General features: G+C 44.0%; 1 protein-coding gene across 4 annotated transcripts in view; it reads right to left on the reverse strand.

Moving 5' to 3' along the window:
• The window catches only part of dennd1b (DENN/MADD domain containing 1B), a 307,950-nt gene that overhangs the window by 205,878 nt on the left and 79,514 nt on the right, over positions 1-22,558 (reverse strand). For all 4 annotated transcript variants that reach the window (XM_085982400.1, XM_085982401.1, XM_085982403.1 and 1 more), the window contains exon 3: positions 4,401-4,444. In XM_085982400.1, the coding sequence (XP_085838526.1) occupies positions 4,401-4,444 (44 nt within the window). The remainder of the gene's footprint in view (positions 1-4,400; positions 4,445-22,558) is intronic.

Here is a 22,558-nt window from a genome sequence, read left to right on the forward strand (position 1 = left end):
TTATACATTTGGTAGTTTTCATTTTTAAATTGCTATTTAAAACTATGAGAAAGGGAGGGAAGGAAGGTAGAATGGCCAAAGAGGATGAGAAGGAAGAGGAGGAGGGCGGCCAAGGAAGAAGAAGGAGGAGGAGGATGGCCGAGGAAGGAGGAGGAGGAAGAGGGGAAGGAGGAGGAGGAGGAGAGCTGAGGCGGAGTGGGGAGAAGGAGGAGCAGAAGAAGGAGGAAGTGGAGGAGAATGAGGAGGAAGAAGAGCAGGAACCAACTGCAAGTCAATCACACAGGTCTTTGCTTATTGCTCCATCTCTAATTTCCTGGGTTGCTTCCCAGTTCCTTAGCCAACTCTCCCAAAAATCCCTGTTCAAATCTCAACAGTCCAATTTCTGCCCATCTCACAGCATCAAGACTCCTCTGGCTGAAGGTACAAATGACATCCTGTCTGACTGATTAATTATTCATCCTGTTCTCTACCTCTCTACAGTGTCTGATATGGTTGATCACACCATTACCTTTCATCACCTCTACACCATTGTCCAGCTCAGTGGACCTACCCTTCAATGGTTCCACTGCTACCTCACTAAATGCAGCCTGTGCATCTTATCTTGCCCACACACAGTCATGTCTACAAGCTCCGAAGGATCAATCCTCAGCTCACTCCACTTCCTTATCTACATACTGCCCCTTGGTGACATTATCCACAAGTATGGGGTCAGTTTCCTTATGTATCCTGATGACAGCCAGCTCTCTCTCACCACTACTTCCCTTGACCCCATGACCACAGTGTTGTCTGCTTACCTGTCCAACACTCAGTCATGGATGGGTCACAAATTCCTCCACATGATTAGGAGCAAGAGCAAAGCCATTGTTTTCATCCCCTGCCATAAACTCCACTTCCTTGACACTCAAGCTGAATGAGACCATGTGAAAGCCCGGCATCCTGCCTAACCCACAGCCGAGCTTCAAATCCCACAAGATCACATCCATCTCTGCAGCATTGTTCACCTATGCTAGAACTGAAACCCTTATGCATGTTCTTGTCACTACTCGACACGATTTCTCCATTGTCCTCCTTGCTCACTTCTCATTCCCCACTCTCCATAAACTCCAACAAGTCCAAAATGCAGCTGCTCTTATTCTGCCTGTACTTTGACCCACTTGCCCACCAACCTGTCCTCAGTGAACAACATTGGCTCCCTGATGCCAATGCATTAAATTTAAAATCCTTGTCCTCGTCTGCAAATCCCCTCCACGGCCTTGTTTCACTCCATCTCCGCAACCCCATTCAGCCTTCTATTCCTACCTACATGGTTCAGTCCACTTCACATTTAAAAACTTACACAAAATCCATCTTTGTACAAAGCTCTTTGACATCCCCAATTGTTCGCTACATGGCTGAGCATTCATACCCTTATCTGTTTTTCTCCTCTTCTCTAAAGCACCTTGGGATGCTTTCAACATTAAACACACTACAGAAGTTAAAGTTTACATTGTTGGAAATGCATTATAAGAATGCAACAGAAAATGCTAATGAATAAAATGTCACGTAATAATACAAGGTACGCACATTAAGAACAAATGGGAAAGGATCACTTAGTAATAAAATTACACTTTGGACAATAAATTTTATAGCCTATTTTATATTCTGCTTCCACATCCAAATCTCGCATACAAATATTTCTATGGCACTCAGTATGTACAAAGCATTACAAGAGCGTTTTACAGGGCTGTAGATAGCAAATGGTCATTGAGCTGAGGGGGGAAAAACCCACAGTTGAAGAAAAGTTTTTAAGACTTTTGAATGGAGGAAAATGAGGGAGGGAGTTCCAGGGTGGAAGGATTTTTCTGGCTCCGAGCGGTCATGTGTATAGTGGAGCAGAGAGAGAGGGAGAGAGAGAGGGAGAGAGAGAGAGAGAGAGGAGGGGATGGTGCAGGCAGGGGCATGCGGCCAAGAGAAAACAGAGGTAGGGAGGAGGAGGCTAAGGAAGGATTTGAAGTTGAGGTATTGAATCTTAACAGGTTTCCTACATTACAACAGTGACTACATTTCAAAAGTACTTCACTGGCTGGAAAGCGCTTTGGGACATCCTGAGGTCATGAAAGGCGCTATATAAATGCAAGTCTTTATTTTTTTTTTTTAAATCAATTCTCTGGGACACAGGAAGCCGGTGGAGCTTCGGAACAAAAGGTGATGAGACTGCAGCACGAATTGTAGTTTACTCTGCTGGTACTGATTGCATAGTTTAAAAAAAATTAAGCTGAAGCTTGCTCATGACCAAAAGATTTACTGTAGACTTCATCTTCCCTAATAATGGGGGAAGCTCCATACAAGTTGTGTGATAAGGAAACCATTTCACTACCTGCACAGATAAGGTTAGTGACAGTCAATAGTGCCGTTTTTGCTAGCATGGAAATGAGATGGATGAAGTTTGGGACGCTGGTAGAATATCATGCCTCCTGACGCAGTGGGAAACTGCTGGATCAGATGTGAGTGAAATGGAATGCAGCAATTCACAGCTGGGTTTTTTTTATTTCAAAAGAATAAACATGCATTCATATCCAAAGGAAACTTCTTTGACAAGATTTTAAATGAGTTAAGTTTTCAAGAACTCTCTGTTCTATAGGTAAGTGGGAATGAACCCTCTTCACCTCTTGTATACAGGGAACCAAGTGAGTGTCTTTAGGTGTATATTCCAGCAGTGACCATGCGTGTGTTTGTTTTTTTGTAATCCATTCTACCTTACCTGCTGTGGAAATCATGAACTTTATGTAACCAAAATGTTAACAGTAAGAGAGTGTGAAAATCTAATTTTAAAGAACCGTATCCTCATACACTACAAGACCCTCAAGAGTAGAGGAGAATCAAGATTGCGAGCTAGACTGAGGCTGGGCTGGTAAATTGAAAACCACGGGATAAGTCTTATTTCAGTGCTGCTACTCAAACCCTGGTGGATGTTATATATACTGGGGCTGAGTGAGACTTTCTTTGGTTCAATGTCTTCCCTTACTGCTCCATCTCTGAACGTAGCTCATGCTGGGATATGGTGCTACCAGTACCAGCAGCCCTTCTACAGAGTGGCCATTCTTCATATGCGAGCCCGTATTGAGTGATGGTGGGTTATTTGATACAAATCTTAATTTAAATCAAGAATACAAAAGAAAAAAGTGCTACGACCGAGTTGCAGGCTACAACATTCATGGCAGTATACTCTTCTATACTAACCTGCACCTTTATTTACTAATGATACGCAGTCATTACCCCAATTACACAGGGTTCTAAAGTGTACATACATACAGAAATCAGTAAAAACTAGTGGACAGGTACAAAAAATTATTTACAAGGCTAATGGAATATGAACCTTCATCTCAATGGGGTTGGAATACCAAGAGGTGGAAGTTATGCTACAGTTGTGTAAAACTCTGGTTGGGTCGCATCTGGAGTACTGCGTTCAGTTCTGGACATCGTATCTCAGGAAAGATATATTGGCCTGGGAGAGGGTGCAGTGCAGATTCACCAGAATGATACTGGGGCTAAAGGGGTTAAATTATATAGGAGAACATGCTGCACAGACTAGGCTTGTATTCCCTTGAGTATAGAAGATTAAGGGGTGAACTAATTGAGGTGTTTAAGATGATTAAAAGGATTTGACAGGGTAGAGAGAGATAAATTATTTCCTCTGGTGAGGGAGTCCAGAACGTTAAAATTAAAGCTAGGCCGTTCAGGAGTGATGTCAGGAAGCACTTCACACAAAGGGTACTGGAAATCTGGAACACTCCCCCCCGCAAAAAAGCTGTTGAGGTGAAGTCAATTGAAAATTTCAAAACTGAGATTGATAGATTTTTGTTAGGCAAGGGTATTAAAGGAACATGGAACCAAGGTGGGTAAATGGAGTTAAGATACTGATCAGCCATGACCTACAGGCTCGAGGGGCTGAATGGCCTGCTCCTGTTCCTGTCCCAATGCCACCAGTCAATTGAGTTATCCAGCTGTGATGAGCAATTTAATTTTTGCTGTTCCAACTGATATGAATCACTGTATCTAGAATGACGAGTAAGTTTACTCCAATTAGAATGGCCCAATAATATTCTGAAGAGCAACGTCATTTCATTTCATAGTTCACCAACTAAAATTATGGCCATGAGGAGATATCCATGCCTGGAAAGAAATTAAGGGCACTGTGATAAAGAACACCACCAAAGTAATGAAATCAATATTAAAATAAGTTACCTATCATTAATCAAACAAAATATTTGAGTTTTTGAAAACATTGTTGCAGTGTCTACACTGTAATTACTTTGGATTGTGTCTGGGAGATCTGCTCGCTGACTTCATTCATCTTTGCCTTGTCACAGCTACCTAGGAAAGACTATTACATTAAAAAAAAAGTTAATCATGTTTCAAACCTGGTCTCTGAAGTCCTCTGGGAACTTCCACACAACCACTGGATCTGCAAATAATTGACAGACAGTATTAATCAGCTGTGAAGGAATAAAGCATTACAGTCAGAGCACATTAATATTAAAACAGAAGCCAGTTTCAACTTCTCAGGCAAATACTGAAGCAGTCTGCCAAATATCACTGCACAGTATTCCAGAATTTCTGTTCACCGTACACCAACATTTGTGCATTTAACATCTTTTATTCAAGTTGCTTTAAGTATTTTACTGAAACAAAGAACAAATGTTCTTCAATTTAGAGCAAAGTCGATGTAATTACAAAAATATGTATTTTCATTACCCTCATTAAGCTACAAAGCTGGATTTTGAAGAAAATCATGCTTATTGAGTGAAGCGTTAAGTTTGAACAGAGCAAGCCCCAGCCTACTAATCAACTTCAACCAAATTAAAATTAGCACATAATAAAAAAGGTACCACTGACAATTACACAGTGGTGGCTTTTCATTCGTATTTGTCACACACACACACACACATTTGATGGCATTATCATGCCAGGAAAACAAAGAAATAAAATTGACATTGTAAACAACTTTTATACTAAAAGTATCCAAGATTCAAGAAGCACAGCCAAGTTCACTTTTACATACATAAAGTCCCAATTTCACCAAATTCACTTCTCTGGGATTAACAAAGAAATTCACACTTAACATAGCCAGTGAGAAAATCATAGCTTGTTATGTAGATCATATTATATATGGAAACAATCTGTATCCCATACATGAACTTGTGGTATTTCACTCAAGCCAATCTTGACCTTCAATTTTTTTTATGTGGGTGCTTGGCTCCGTGAAGAAAAGAAAGGTGTTAGTTTATGAGGCCAGACACATACCATGGCTTTGAACCAATGGGCCCCAAGACATCCTGTATGTCATTATAGTCAGTGGTTTGTGGGACTACATTTATAGCATCAGTGCAAACTCTAAACACATGCAAGGAAAATTAAGGTTAATGCAAAATCACTGGATTTCAGTTTGCACACAACTGAAAATGGTTTCCATAAACTGCAAGATCAGAGCAGAATTACTGCTTAAATGCTGCAGTAGAAAAATCAGGATTGCTCATGAGTTTGTATGTTGCTCATATTCAACAAATTTACATGTGGGAAAATTCCAGGACGCATTTTTTAAAAAGGTTTCTGGTCCTGCTTGATCATGCAGACGTATTACTGTCCAAATGTATGAGCAGCTCTGAACAAACACTGCAAACACATCCTTCCACTCAACCGGCAATTAATTAGCAAAAATTATCAGTGCAGAAACAAGAAAAGCACTAATTAACCCTCATAATGCCATTGCTAAGTTATCTCATCAGAATACAAACAGTTTACCAGACAAGGTAACTCGCCCTGCAACAACCTGTTCTCGTTTGATCCATTAAAAGAGAATCATGAATTGGCCTCTTTGCCAACTCCACCAGAAATTAGAGTAAGCAGTATGAGAAATCAGCTTGTGTCTCATTATATTGACATTACTTCTTCAAACTTCACTAATTTGCCACAGACTTATTCTTTGAAAAACCATAAGCCACATTGCCTGACAAACTTCCCAACACCTGTAGCTCAGCTCAAATACCTTGGCTTTATTTTCCTTATATGTGTGTTAGCAACAAAGGACAAGGAAATTGAGCCTCCCACATACATCCAGAAACTGCTGAGCTGCCAACTTTCTGGAATTGTAAGAGGAGCCAGGCAAGCTAATCATCTAGATCCCGGCAGGTATGAAGCTAACACTCCAAGGAAGTTTACAGCTGCAAACACTGAACACTCTTCAGGTGGAGTTGGTTTCCTGAACCTTACTTGCAAATTCATCCATTTGCTTCCCAAAGACAATTTCTCTCATAGAAGAAACAAAACTCCTTAGCCTGGGGAGTCTTTAAGAAACGTGAAATGCACAGCCAAGTGGTCCTGTGGGTTAATATATGGGTTGCATTCAATACACCAAAACTCTGGAACATCAATTCCAGGCTACTTCAAGAGTTTTAGTCTGTCTGATGTGAGCTCTGCAAGCATAGGCATCAAATATGGCAGATGAGGCTCTTGATGCAACCAAACTTGTGTCACTTATGTATGGGTTAATTAAAAAAATTATAATCTTTGCAGTGGACACAATGTATAGATTCAGTCATGATATTGTAGGAATTGACGTATTCCTAACTAATAACCGAGGTCGACTCAGGAGAACAATCAAACAGGTCTTTAACGTAGGATTTGACGAATTCCAGAAAACAGCAGAGATCGACACAGGAGAGCCATTGTACAGGCCTTTACCGAACGGGGATGCCACGAGGACTGGCTAGGCAGTCCCGTGATTCCCATTGTGACGTCATCGCGTTTACCTGCGTTTTCCCGCGCTTGGGTGATCACGTGATTTGCGATGTGATGTCATCGCGTTTGCCCGCGTTTGGGCGGTCACGTGATTTGTGACGTGACGTCATTGTAGTGTATGTACCCGTCTACCTTTAAGGGAACTATTGAATGTAACCGTTCACCTTTAAGGGAACTACTTTAGGTGTGGCACTATTTGTTTGGCTTCTGTATACTGTAATACCGATAGTGACCACACCAGTATATAAGTGTTGTAGCAGGATTGCTGGGGCAGATTCGCCCGGACCTTCGAATAGTAAAGACCTGTTTGTTTGTTACTTCTGAAGTCTGTGTATTTATTAACTGCACAACCCACAGACTTTACAGTGGCGACGAGTCCGATCGTACCCTGCGGCAAGATTACCAAAAGCAACGAAGAGCGTCGAAGAGAGACAACCGCCCTCGTCGTGCTGCCAAAAGAAAACACGAGGCTGCAACAACAGAAAGCAGGAAGACTAACAACAAAAGCTGTATCAGCAACAGGCACTGACTACCCTTCTGCCACAGTGCGGAGTGAGCCGACCAGCAAGAAACAAGGCGGCCGAAGAGACTGTGAGTAGGGGAAGGTGTAGAAGTATCCGGAGGATAAGGGCAGAGCACTCGACCTCGGTCGAGGGGGAGCTGTGCCGGCCAAAAGTCAGGTCCAACGGCGTCGGGTGACAGCCGGACCGCGATCGGCGGGAACAATCCGGGCAGCGACCGCAGCCACGAAGCACTGAGCCTGCGAGTAGGCGCGGGAAGAGAAACCCAGCCGCAGCCGGGGAGGGAAACACCGGTCTGCGAGAGGGCTGGGGAGGCGAACGGGAACCGTGCGGGTGAGAGCCGGGTGCGGAGAGAGAGACTGCGAGGAGCCGGTCCAGCGGCTGAGCTGTTCTCCACCAACGGGGTACTCAGAGCCAGCAAAACCGAACGTGCGGGAGTGGGTGAGAGACACAGCCGAAAACGGGGTGAGAGACTGCGCGAGAGCCAGTCCAGCGGCTGAGCTGTTCTCCACCAACGGGGTACCCAGGGCCGGTAGCACCGAACGTGCGGGTGAGAGAGCGACAGAGCCGGGTACGGAGAGAGAGACTGCGCGAGAGCCAGTCCAGCGGCTGAACTGTCCTCCGTTAACGGGGTGTACCCAGCGCCGGTAGAGCCGTGCGGGCGGGAGGAAAAGACAGAGCCGAGTAAGGGGAACTGTGCGGTAGCCAGCCAGCGGCTGAACCTGTCCGCTGTGGGGGAAGCGTACCCCTTCCACCGGGAAGAAACGCGGGAAGCCGCCATTAGGCGGAGAAGACGCCAGAAGCGGGAAACCGCCATTGAAGTGGGCGGGGAGAGAAGGAAAGAGCGGGAAACCGCCGATTTCGCGGGAAAACCGCCATCTTAGAAACAAATAAATAAATAAGAATACTTAAAGAAATACTGGTGCTGCTCCCAAGGGAAGAAAGATGCCTAAGCGAGGGAATATTAACGACTTTAATTCTGAAATAGAAGACTGGGCCACGTACGTGGAACGCATAGAGATCTATTGCGAAGCCAACAAAATAGAGGAAGGCGACAAGGCGATAACATTGCTAAACTCGATGGGGGCAAAAACATACGGGCTCTTGAAGCATCTAATAGCACCAAATAAACCAGCGGATCAGACCTTCGAAGAGATTGTGGCTGTGCTGAAGGACCACTTGAACCCCACACCGCTGATGCTGGCTGAACGATTCAAATTCTACGCAAGAACGCAGAAGAAAGACGAAAGCAATGCGGAATACTTGGTCGAACTGCGTAGGCTAGCGAAATACTGCCAGTTCGGAGGGAATCTGACAGAAGCGCTGCGGGACAAGTTCGTATGCGGATTATCCAAAGAAGGGACGCAGAAGCGACTACTGGAAGAGAACGACCTCACACTGGACAGGGCTGTCCTTATAGCTGCATCGCACGAAGCCGCAGCGAAAGGAACGGCGGAAATGCAACTAAAGGCGGCGGCACTCGGGGTGGACCAAATTACTTCAAGCACAACAAAATGCTACTGTTGTGGGAAGACAACGCATGACCAGAATCAATGCTGGTTTAAGAACCAAGAGTGTAGGAAATGTGGCAAACTGGGTCACATCGCGAAGGTATGCCGGTCCGGGAAAAAGACCAATAATCAAAGGAAGCCACCACCAGAAAAGTACAACAAGGTACACAAGGTGGCTGAGAAGAGTTCAGACGAACAGAATTCAGACTCAGACCCAAACAACCAGGAGCTGGGTAGTCTGAGAATCCACAATGTGGGTAAAGAAACAGATCTACAGGCCATCTGGGTCATACTAAAAATAGCTGGAGTCCAAGTAAGAATGGAGCTGGACACTGGATCAGCTCTATCAGTCATCAACCGAAGGGACTACCACCGGCTATTCTCTCACATACCTTTAAGAAATACCAAGTTCGTATTACAGACATACACGGGGCATAACGTATACCCCGTGGGGAAAATAAGAGTCAAGGTGAGAGATAGGGGTAAAGAACACCCAAGAATGAGCTTGTACGTATTACCTGAAGGAGGACCACCACTTCTAGGACGGGAGTGGATTAAGAAAATAGACATGGAATGGCATTACCTAAAAGCCATAATGAGGGAGGACTCGGTGCAAGCTATTAGCTCAGATTCTGAAATGGATGATGATAAGACCAAGTCGAAAATGGAAGACAAGGCTAAAAGGGACTTGCCGACGATGGGAAAGAAAACGAAGACAGGCAGAAGGACTTATGGTACCAAGAAGAATAAAGCTGCAGAGCAGAACTCCAGGTTGACAGAGAATTCTGAGCCTGTTCAAGCAAAGGATTCATCCATGACGGAAGAACACCGAGCTCGGACGCAAACTTATGTCAAAGTACGACAACAATTAGAACAGTTGAGTGACCGCCTCGTACAGGAGATGAAAAATATGGAAAAGTTCTGGGACACCGAATGGGGGAACCTGGAAAGACTACAGAGACAGCTAGCTCAAGCAGAGAGCGACCATAGAGCCATCATGGTCAAATACCAATCACATTCCCCTGATGCTGTTCAGGAACTAGAATATTTACAGAATGAACCAAAGGAAGAGGAATCTTCAGGGAGCCAGGATTTTGTTCCAGTTCTTCTTTACGACTCCTTACAAGCAGAGTGCGAGAAGTTGAAAGAACAGTATGAACAGGCCCAGGCTACAATTCTGGAGGGGGTTAACTCGGCAGCCTCCGAAAAGCTAGTTTCAGTAGAAGCATATGAACAACTAAAGGTTGAACATGAGCAAGAAGTCCAAAGGCTGCAGGAAATTCTTGATGAGCTCAAGGCCAAGACAGACTCATCGATAGAAGCTCCATCCATAGATGAGCAATTAGAGGTGAAAATCATGGCAGAGCATGAAAGACAGGATGTCCAAGAACTTATAAAAACATTGAAGGACACCCAAGACAAATATGAGGCGGCAATGTCCGAGGTTCAACAACTTGAAGAACAGATTCAACTGGGAATCCTTTCAGTGGAAGAACAGGACACTGTAAGAATGGTCCCTGAACATGAACTAGAGAGCATCAGGGCGCAACTTTTCCGAGCGCTGAAAGCCAAAGTTCAAGAGGAACGTAAGGTGGAAGTATTGGAGAAAGAGGTGGATGAAATGGAGAAGACTCTGATCCACCGTGTTCCCAGGGAAGAGTTAACGGTCGGCCAACTCCTTCATATGCTGAAGGACAAGACTCTGCAAGGGGAACAATCTGAACACGAGCTTCAATCTTCAGGGGGAACGAGTTCGGAGCTCTCAAAAGTCACGGAGATAGCTGAGGTGGCAACACAAATTTTACAAGGATGCCAAAAGTACGTGGAATCACGTCAAGGTGAACAGAAGAAGGTGGAAACCGTTACTTCAGTAGAAGGGTTAAATAGCCTGATAACGCAATTACCGATGGAAAGGAAGGTATTGAACTCACAAATGAGGTCCGTCGTGAAGGAATGGCAGATAACCCAGGAAGAGCGGGATGAATATGAATGCATGAAGAAGGCTTTTCAAGAAAGATGTTTAGGGAAGGAACCACCATCAGCTAACGTCCAGACGGGTGAGGAGGAAGAAGAAGTCTCTCTCGCTGGCCTAACTCAGGACGAACCTGAATATTACCATGACCTGTTGAGTGACACTGAATATTACGAGGATGTGGTCTGCCCAGCTTGTGATGAAAACTCTCAAAGTGCTGAAATCCGGAGGAAGCACTTAAGGTCTAAGGAACATAGAGAGTTGGTGGCGCTACAGCTGGCAGCCGAGAAAGGAGCTCCGAGAGTTTCAAAAAGGCAGAAAAGAAAAAGAAGAAGCAGAAGATAATAACTGTCTAAAATATTAGCACTTCTACCATTCCAGGCGGGACATTACGAAAGGAGCTAAATTAGTTGAAAAACTGGAAAATGTCAAGACAGCCAGTTGGTTGTAAAAGTCCGCACTGCTGGTTCAACAGGACGAAAGTTCAAGCTGTTACGTCAAGAAAAAGGCTATGGAGGAGTCACGCTAGCCAGGTGAACCGGCTACACCAAAGAAATGTTGTTCGGAACGAGTCAAGATCAGAGACTGAATCTATGAACTGTTTCCGCAGAGACGGAACCTGTGAACTGTTTCCACCGAGATTATATTTGTAAATTGTTTTATATGACATTGACTCCACCGAGATTATATCTGTAATTTGTTTTATAGGAAGTTGAAGATATGTATGTTTAACGGGGACTCTGTAAGTAATAAGCTAAAAAGGGAGGATTGTAGTGTATGTACCCGTCTACCTTTAAGGGAACTATTGAATGTAACCGTTCACCTTTAAGGGAACTACTTTAGGTGTGGCACTATTTGTTTGGCTTCTGTATACTGTAATACCGATAGTGACCACACCAGTATATAAGTGTTGTAGCAGGATTGCTGGGGCAGATTCGCCCGGACCTTCGAATAGTAAAGACCTGTTTGTTTGTTACTTCTGAAGTCTGTGTATTTATTAACTGCACAACCCACAGACTTTACAGTCATCGTGTTTGCCCGCGCTCTTAAAGGGGCCACGCCCCGTACATGCAAACTCTGTATACAAAACCCAGTAATGCCCAACTGAATGGTACAGGTTAAGGCTGGTGTTAGAACATCATTAAAGGGAATTATATACAGTTAGCTAGCTTAACCCAGTGGTACCGCCACAATATATCCATTTTTTGGACTCCCGAGGGGTCAGATAAGCTAAAACATCAGAATGCGGACTGTTCATGTTGAACACGTCAAAGTTAAAAATGAAACCACTGGAGTGATTTGGAGCAAATATTTAACAGTGGAATCAGTGAAAAGTATGTTAAAATGGCTCATTTATCTAATTACAGGGCACTTCCAGTGGATTTCACCATATGTTTCAAAACTGGTTCTGGTGCAATTTTGAACAAAGAAAGATTGCAAATAAACACTGGTCACAGACTGCTATCAACCCAAGAATTACAATTGCTTAAACTGTTGCTGTTGACAGTTTAATAGACTTGGTTAATTGCAGCAGTCTGAGTTTTACATCAACACCCATGGGTTAAATGTGCTGCCAGAATATGCACCAAACTGTAAAGTGTAAATGCCCCTGTAAACAACCATAATTTCAAACACTACTGGAAAGATGTCATTCTAGCAGTCACAAGTAGAAATTATATATGCTAGAGCAATTATAGTACATAATGTCACTAAGATAAAAAATGTAACACCACTACATATGGCATAATATCTATGATCAAAGGACAGTATAAAAATGTACATTAACAACATGGTACACAAGCTATTGTGCAACTCTTCACTACGTTTGCATTAAAAAAATTGGAAACAAATAAATGAAATAAATTACTATTTTCCATAAGTGCAAGACAATTCTGAAGCTGCAAAACAATGAAACATCTCAAAAGAAAAAGAATTGTATCAAATTTCTCCAACATCTCAATGGGCTTCACATACCATTAGTACTTTGAAGTGCAGTCATTACTGTTGAGATATAGGCAAAACCCATTTTTGCAATATTATTACAGTGAGCTTTTGCAAGATCTACAAACATCAATGTAATGAATGACCAATTAATCTGTAATTCTTTTGTTATTAAGCACTTTGGGACATCCTGAAGACATGAAAAAGTGTTTATAAATACACACTCTTTCTTTAATCTGTTCTTTGTGCTATTTTGAGAGAAGAACATTGGCCAGGACACCTGAATGACTCTGGGAGAACAAGCAGATGGTTTGGCATCTCATTCGAAGCAGGGCACCTCCAGCAATACAACAGTCCCCCCAGTATGGCACCAGTGAGTCAACTAGATTTTGCACTGAAATCCTGGAGTATGGCGTGAACCCAGAACTTTTTAAATCAAGAGGCAAAAGTGCTACTAACTGAACAAACTGACACTTCAGATTAAGATGACTGATATTTCATTGGAGTGTAGCTCTGATAAATTGATCATCTCAACTCCCCAAAGTGGTAATGCCTTGCAGCACAACCGATTTGTCACATGACGCTGTATTGCGATCAGCTTTGTAGCTATTTTATCTATGTTAGGCTACTTTTTAATCTTATGCAGCATGCCCAGTGTGTGAAGGCAAAAGGTACAAACAAAACATTTTTAAATAAACTCGTCAATCTCCCCTAAAGTTGCTCATAGTCAGAAGAAATGCTATGGGCCGGATGTTGCTGTGAGCGGCAGCAGTTCATTCGACTTGCACTTGCCCATAGACTTTCCATTGGGGCTTTACACGGCATGTCGCGGTCAGTGGGACATCCAAGCGGTGCGGCGCCCTCTACAGCGCATCTGGGACCTATGTAAACAGGGCAAGCAACTGTATCTTCTTAACCAGATTGAATGAGCAGCGCAGAGTCTAAAACCAGGACGTGCAAGTTAGAACAGTGAATTCAATGTCAAATCAGGTACAGAAAGTGAAATAAAGAGAGGGAAAGAAAGATTGGATTAAGAAACAGAGATAAGAGAGACAAAGAAAAAGTAAAAAAGAAATGTGATTACATTTCTTTTTAAATCTCCAACAATAATTAAAATTTGAAGGAATGAGACTCTTGTTAGTTAATTTTCAGTGCCAGAGGTGCTGTTTGGCAGTAATTAAGACTTGCACACGGTTTAAAGAGTACTTACATAGGATAAACAGCACAGAACCATGCCATGCCGGCTTTTATGCTCCACTCGAGCCTCCTCCAGTCTTTCCTCATCTAACTATCAGCATAACCCTCTATTCCCTTCTCCCTCATATGCTTATCTAGCCTCCCCTTAAATGCCAATTGATAGTGTCGTTTTGCACACCATTTACCACCTACGAACCAGGCAAAAAAAAACCAGAAAGAACCCAGAGGCCAATTCAGGAAAAAAAGCTCTGGGGAATTTCTTTGTCTTCCTAGGGCAATCAAACAAGCTTCAGGAGACCGTTGTTGCCCATGACTCAATAACCAACAACTTACCCCTAGAACAGGAAATGTCCTGTTCGATCAGGAATTTGTCAAGTTCCTTTTCCAAGTATTGCAGCGACTCTATACCACATGTCTCAGCAGTTTTTCCAGAGGGTGATGACTCTACGTCTATTATCTATATATCTTATATGCATGAATTTCTGTCTCACTGCCCATATCAATTTAAAATATTCCTCCCAGCCAGCTTCCTGCAAGGACTCCAGTCCATTCTTCCAGTATCGCCGTCTCCATCACATCTGTTCAAATGGCTCGACTTAAATTTTTGTGGCGAGTTTAGTCCATATCTGCGACGTTAGTACAGCAACTTCACGCCGTTCCATACATTTGAACGGGGAGCTAGATGGCGAGATGCCGTTTTTGCGCAGCTTACGGAGGAACGCCGCATCTCTGACAGCAACTTGTGGATTTGTGTGTTTAACTGCGCACGTGCGCTCGTAGGAAGTTGCTGTCCGATTTGCAGATAAAGGTGAGCACCGTTAGCCTCATCGCTATTTTCGCAGCAAAATCCAGCTCAGTCTTTCAACTGCGATTGATAACAGCCTGAAAGAAGTTACAGCAGCACCTCTGGAGCAAACAAGCACAGCAGCATTTTTATTTGTAATATTAGGCTGGATTGTGTGGCAATTCACAACCTCTCTCTTCCTAATCACAAATTGCTGGGGTTGGGGGGGGGGGGGGGGGGGGGCGGGGGGGCTGGGTTTACACACTGTGGACTCGCCATTTATTCCCAGCAATTTCTGGACCAATACGTCCAGTTTTGGCACTTAACTTAAGGAAGGCTGTCAAGGTCATGGAAAGAATGCGCAAGAGATTCACTGTGAACATACAGGAAACTCTATTGGTATCCGGCACCGACGGGACCGGGATGGTGCCGGTTGATAAAAAAATTCTGGATAACGGAGAGGTATATCTACCGAGGCTATTTTTAACAAACAAAAATAAAAAAAATCAAGAAATGTGCAGTATAATTGGGTACTCACCTACAGAATGTTGTGTTAAATGGATGGTGGAAGATGCTTAAGTACAGTAATGCCAGTTGAGGGTAATCCATAACTCTTTAATTACTTAACAGTAAAACAAAATTTATAAACGACTGTATACTGTAGTTTTCGGAGTGAGAATTGTGCCGGTTATTCGAGAGTTTCCTGTACCAGGTATGAGAGCTTTTAGTTATAAGAAAAGACTACAGAATCTGTCTTTTTATTGGAATTAAGAAAATCTAATAGGGATGTTCAGAATTATGAAGGATTCGGATAGGGTAAATCAAGAAAAACTATTTCTACCGATCAGTGAGTTAGTAACGAGAAAGCATAAGTTGAAGACCACCACCAACAAGATTTGGAGATTTTTTTTACCCAGAAGTTTGTTAGGATATGGAATGTCCTACCAGAAAGAACGATGGAGGCATAATGCACAATCCTTTTTAAAAGGGAATTGGAAAAATGTTTAAAAAAATTAAAATTTTAAAAAGGTTAGGCGGAACGGGCAGGGGAATTGGACTAAATTGATAGTGCTTTTCTAGAGCTATCTTATATGCCAAATGTCTTGCTTCTGCACTGTAAAATTCTATGATATTGTTGCAGATAGCGACCAAAAGAATTTTCAACTCACAGCAAGTACAAGATGTCTGAATTTTCAGAAAAAGTGGCAAAGCACGTCCTTATGTGGAGAGGGAACAAAATAAAGACAAGAAAAGGGAGAAGTCACCCTGCACCATTCCCATGCAGCACACATTCCAGTTCAATGACCCCATTTGCAATAATCGGTTTACTGGATTTAACCGGGTCTTGCTAAAAGGTTTTAAAAATGATGCATATAATCACACAAACTAAACAAAATACAACTTACATTTATATAGCACCTTTAACATAATAAAACGTCCCAAGGTACTTCACAGGAGTGCCATCAAAAAAAGACATCGAGCCATATAAGGAGATGTTAGGGTAGATGACCAAAAACTTGGTCAAAGAGATAGGTTTTAAAAAGCATCTTAAAGGAGGAAAGAGAAGTGGAAAGGCAGAGAGGTTTAGGGAGGGATTTCCAGAGCTTAGCACCTAGAAAGCTGAAAGCATAACCACCAATGGTGAGCATTTAAAATCGGGGATGTTCAAAAGGCCAGAATTGTTGGCGCACAGAGGTCTAGGGGGATTATAGGGCTGGAGGAGATTACAGAGATAGGAAGGGGCGAGGCCATGGAGAGATTTGAAAACAAGGATGAGAATTTTAAAATCGAGGCATTGCTTAACTGGGAGCCAACGTAGATCAGGAAGCACAGGGGAGATGGGCAAGCAGGACTTGGTGCGAGTTAGTACATGGGATTCAGAGTTTTGGATGACCTCAAGTTTATGGAGGGTAGAACTAGGGAGGCCGGCCAGGAGTGCAGTGGAATAGTCCAGTCTAGAGCTGATAAAGGCATGGATGAGGGGTTCGGCAGCAGATAAGTTGAGGTAAGGGCGGAGGTGGCCGTTATTACAAAGGTGGAAATGGGCAGTCTTAGTGTTTGAACAGATAGGAGGTAGGAAGCTCAATTTGTGATCAAATATGACACCAAGGTGTGCACAGACAGTGGCCGGGGACAGAGATCGAATCACTGGAAAGGGAACAGAGTTTGTGGTGTGAACCGAAAACAATTGGAGGAAATTTCTACTCACCCAATGCTGGATATCGGACAAGCAGTCTGATAGTATTGAGACGGTGGAGGGTTCAAGAGAAGTGGAGGAGAGATAGAGCTGGGTATCATCAGTGTACATGTGAAAACTCACGTTGGGTTGCCAGATGAGGTCACAGAGGAGCAGCATGTAAATGAGAAATAGGAGGGGGCCAAGGACAGATCCTTGGGGGACACTAGAGGTAACAGTGTGGGATCGGGACGAGAAGCCATTGCAGGTGATTCTATGGTTACGGCTGGAAAGATAGGAATGAAACCAGGCGAGTGCAGTCCCATCCTGCTGGATGACGGTGGAGAGGCATTGGAGCAGAATTTTGTGGTCAACCGTGTCAAAGGCTGTAGACAAGTTCAGCAAGATGAGAAGGGGTAGATTACCTTTGCCTCAATCAATTAGGATGCAATTTGTGACCTTGGGACATTTTACTATATTAAAGGCGCTAGACACAAAAGGCATCAAGGGGTATGGGGAGAGAGCCGGAATATGGTATTGAGATAGAGGATCAGCCATGATCATACTGAATGGCGGAGCAGGCTCGAAGGGCCGAATGGCCTACTCCTGCTCCTATGTTTCTAGAAATACAAGTTGTTGTTGTTGGCAAGAGCAGTTTCACTACTGTGGCAAGGGCGGGAGCCTGATTGGAGGGATTCTAACAAGGAGTTCTGGTAAAGATGGGCACGGATTTGGAAGGCGACAATGTAGTGTATGTGCCTTTAAGAGCCCCCTGTGTACTGTAATGCCGGTAATGTCCACTCGGGCTATATAAGCCTGTATATTGTGTTGTATCAGTTAGTTCCCCTCCAGACTTTGTTCAGTAAACACCTGTGAAACCAACTCCTGTCTTCAGTGTCTCTATTAACACACGGACACAACAGTGGCGACGAATTGGAAATGGACTTACCTGCAATTCGGCAGCACCTCAAGGACATCGATTCCTCTGGCGTCCAAAGTCGAAGAAAAGCAAGAAAAAGAAAAAGCTGTGGTTTCACCAGCTAGCCGAGCTGGTGGCAGGTACTGCAATAATCCTTCCTGTGCGTCGGGCTGGGGCTCCAGCGGCTTGCTCTGCAGCTAGGCCAAGCAGCAGCGGCGGAGGCAAGCAGTAACAGACGGGGAGGGAGCACTCGGGAGACGGCCGGCGCTGCAAGCAGGTCGGCGTTCAGACCTAGCAGAGAGTCCGGCGGGAACGAGTCTCCAACTATAAACAAATAAATAAAAAGGGAAACCGGCGGAAAACAGCGTGGTCATCGGCAGCAGCGGCGGGGAAGCGCCTTTTTTTTTTCCAGGATGCCCAAGTCTGGCAATATTGATGCTTTTGATAATATAGAGGATTGGACCACATATGTGGAAAGAGTGGAGGTATATTGCACCGCAAATGGAATAGAAAATGAAAAAAAAGCGTCAGTACTTCTAAATCTAATGGGCGCAAAGACATACGGGCTGTTAAGAAACTTAATCACTCCAGCCAAACCAAAGGACAAGAATTTTAAAGAAATTGTTGATACCCTACAGGAGCACTTAAACCCAACACCGCTGCTGATAGCCGAACGATTCAAATTCTTCAAGAGGAATCAACACAAGAATGAAAGTAACGCTAATTACCTCACCGAATTAAGAAAGCTATCAAAGCACTGCCAATTCGGGGCAGGACTAGCAGATTATCTTCGAGACAAATTCGTCTGCGGTCTCCTAAGTGAAGGAACACAGAAAAGGCTGCTTTCTGAGAAAGATTTAACACTGGACAAGGCTTTCAGTATGGCTGTATCATACGAAGCAGCCGCAAGAGGAGCTGCAGAGATACAACAAAAGACACAGGACTTCAGCACCCATGAAATGACACAGGGTTTCGAGAGATGTTATCGCTGCGGCAGATCCACCCATGACCAGAGGGACTGCTGGTTCAAGGACAAAGCATGCAGGCAATGCAGAAAGATTGGACACATTGCACGGGTATGCCGATCTGGACAAACAAAATCCACGGACAGGAAAAAAAAAAGGTACGGAAAGGTACAAATGATGACGGACAGTAGCTCCAAAGACCAGAAGAGCGATAGCGACTCCGAAAACAAGAGACTAAGCTGTTTCAAATTACATAATGTAATTGCCAAAGAAGATTACCAGACCATTTGGGTTACCCTCACGATAGCAGGGTCCCCAGTTAAAATGGAGCTAGATACAGGATCAGCTCTGACGGGATTACGAGCAGCTACTTCCAAATATACCTTTAAAAGACACATCCATTATCTTGAAATCATATACGGGGCAGAAAGTATACCCCAAAGGAAAAATAAGGGTGCCTGTTGTATACAACGGCAAGGAAATACAAAAGTTGTATTTATACGTTCTACAAGATGGTGGTCCACCGCTGTTGGGACGTGAATGGATCAGGAAAATACGTTTAGACTGGCACTCCATTCAGGCACTGACGGTGACCAGCAAGGAAAAAAACGATGATGACGTCATACCTGAACGATTAAAAGACATCTTGGCCAACGCCAAGGAAGTGTTTCAAGAGAAACTAGGAACCTTGAAAGGCATCGCCGCCTCAATAAAAGTGGAAGATGCGGCAATTCCCAAGTTTTTTAAGGCAAGACCGGTGCCATACGCAATTCGTCCAGCAGTTGAGGCAGAGCTGGAGAATTTAGAAACGGCAGGCGTATTATCCAAAATAGACTGGAGCGAGTGGGCAACACCCATTGTCCCAGTCATGAAGAAAATGTTGAATAATGATAAATCTGAAGAACAGAGAAAAATTCGCATCTGTGGAGACTTCAAGGTGACTGTAAACCCGGTCCTTCACATGGTACAGTATCCTCTTCCGAAGATAGAAGATATTTTCGCCTCACTATCCGGAGGGAAACGTTTCACCAAAATTGACTTGGCACAGGCATATCTACAGATGGAGGTTGAAGAGGCCTCTAAAAAGTATCTCACGATAAATACACACAAAGGCCTGTACCAGTACAATCGACTGGTTTTCGGAGTAGCATCCGCTCCAGCTATCTGGCAAAGAGCTATGGAGCAAGTCCTGCAAGGGATTCCGGGGACTCAATGCTACTTAGACGACATCCTTGTAACAGGAGAAAACGACAACGAGCAACTTGCCAATTTGGAGCAGGTGCTCACTAGGCTGAGAGAACGGGGCCTACGAGCAAATCGCCCCAAGTGCGAATTTTTCCAGAATCAAATATCATATTGTGGACACATAATTAATAAGGAAGGATTGCATAAGTCACCTGAAAAAAATTGAAGCGGTCATAAAAGCCCCAGCACCTGAAAATGTTTCACAATTAAGGTCGTTCCTGGGATTAATAAACTACTATCATAAATTTTTACCGAACTTATCAACTCTTCTGCACCCTCTTAATGAACTGCTACAAACAGGAGTAATTTGGAAATGGAGCGAAGACTGTAAACGTGCCTTCCATAAATGCAAAGACTTAATCACGTCCAAAGAAGTTTTGGCTCATTACAACCCATCACTGCCAATCAGACTGGCGTGCGATGCATCCCCTTACGGTGTAGGAGCAGTATTATCGCATAAATTCCCTGATGGCTCGGAATGGCCGATAGCTTTTGCGTCACGCTCATTGAACTCAGCTGAGCGTAACTATGCCCAAATCGACAGGGAAGCACTCAGCCTGGTATGGGGAGTGAAGAAATTCAACCATTACCTACACGGACAAAAATTTACCTTGGTGACTGACCATCAACCCCTCATCTCCATATTCAACCCTAAAAAGGGTGTTCCCATTATGACAGCGCAAAGGCTACAGAGGTGGTCCCTTTTTCTAGGGGCACACCAATATAACATAGAATACAAAGGATCAAAACAGCATGGGAATGCTGACGGTTTATCGCGCCTACCATTGCCAACGGTAGAAGAAGCACCTACCGTAGACCCAGTGGAGATTTTCCACTCTACCATAGTCGAATGTCTACCAGTAACAAATTCTGCCATTGAAAGGGAAACTAGAAATGACCCGACTCTCTCACGAGTCTACGATTTAACAGTGAAGGGATGGCCAGCACATGGCGAACCACTGTTGCCAGCATTCTCGCAAAGAAGAGAACAGCTGTCAGTGTGCCGAGGAACCTTGATGTGTGGATCCAGAGTGGTGATTCCACCCAAACTCCAGGATAAAGTGCTAAAGGAGCTTCACGAGGGGCATCTGGGTGGAGTGAAAATGAAGAACCTAGCCAGGGCGTTTGTATGGTGGCCAGGTATCGATGGAGACATCGAAGAAATGACCAAGAGCTGTCTAGGATGCCAGAAGGTCTAAAACGCTCCACCACAAGCCCCTCTACATCCATGGGAGTGGCCCTCATCTCCCTGGCAAAGGGTACACATCGACTTTGCTGGTCCATTTATGGACTCAATGTTCTTAATCGCGGTTGATGCACACTCCAAGTGGCCAGAGGTAATAAAGATGTCCTCCACCACCACGGAAAAAACCATCACAGTATTAAGGACCATATTTGCCAGGAATGGGCTGCCTGAACAGATCTGTTCTGATAATGGACCGCAATTTGTGTCCGAAGAATTCAGGAAGTTCTTAAAAAACAATGGGGTTAAGCACTACACGTCCGCCCCATACCATCCCGCCACCAATGGATTGGCTGAAAGGTTTGTCCAGACCTTCAAGAAGGCCACAAAGGCCATGGGTAATGAAGACATAAAACTTCAGCACAAGGTGGATAACTTCTTGTTTGCATACAGGAATGCAACACATATGGTTACAAACCAAACTCCCGCCATGATGTTCTTCAATAGAAGCCTAAGATGCCGGCTGGATTTGATCAAGCCAAACATCAGAAGGGACGTGGAGAACCGGCAATTTCAAGGCATGAATGAAAGGCCAACTAGAACCTTCCAGATAGGTCAACAAGTTTTGGCCCGGGACTACCGTACCAAGAAATGGCAGCCTGGAACTATCTGCACACGACTAGGACCGCTGATGTATACCGTGGACATCGGAGAAAGCATAATAAGGCGCCATGCTGACCAGATCATAGAGTCATCCGAAAAGGGACAACCTACACCACAACTCTATACGCCTAATGATGAAGTAGAGATACCCATATCTACCTCCGATCCGGTGATACCGGAACCCGACACTGGCATTCAAGCCGAATCAGCCTTGCCAAAAGAACCTACTACACCACCAGAAACTACTACACCACCGAGGCGTTATCCAGACCGAGTCAGGAAGCCTCCAGAAAGACTGACTTATAATTGATTAACTGCAGCAATGTGTAGATTATTGTTCTTGTAACATGTAATTAATGATTCCTTAAAATATTATGTACTGGTTGGCTAAAAGGGGAGGAATTGTAGTGTATGTGCCTTTAAGAGCCCCCTGTGTACTGTAATGCCGGTAATGGCCACTCGGGCTATATAAGCCTGTATATTGTGTTGTATCAGTTAGTTCCCCTCCAGACTTTGTTCAGTAAACACCTGTGAAACCAACTCCTGTCTTCAGTGTCTCTATTAACACACAGACACAACAGACAACTCGTTCAAGAACTTTGGAGAGGAAAAGGAAGTTGGAGACTGGGTGGATAGTTTGCATGGACAGAGGAGTCAAGGGTTGGTTTTGTGAGAAGGGTGATGACAGCAGATTTGAAGGAAAG

Source organism: Somniosus microcephalus, chromosome 3 (genome assembly GCF_052327205.1).
Source record: "Somniosus microcephalus isolate GS21.2 chromosome 3, FLI_Smic_1.0, whole genome shotgun sequence".
In the NCBI taxonomy this organism is placed as follows: Eukaryota; Metazoa; Chordata; class Chondrichthyes; order Squaliformes; family Somniosidae; genus Somniosus; species Somniosus microcephalus.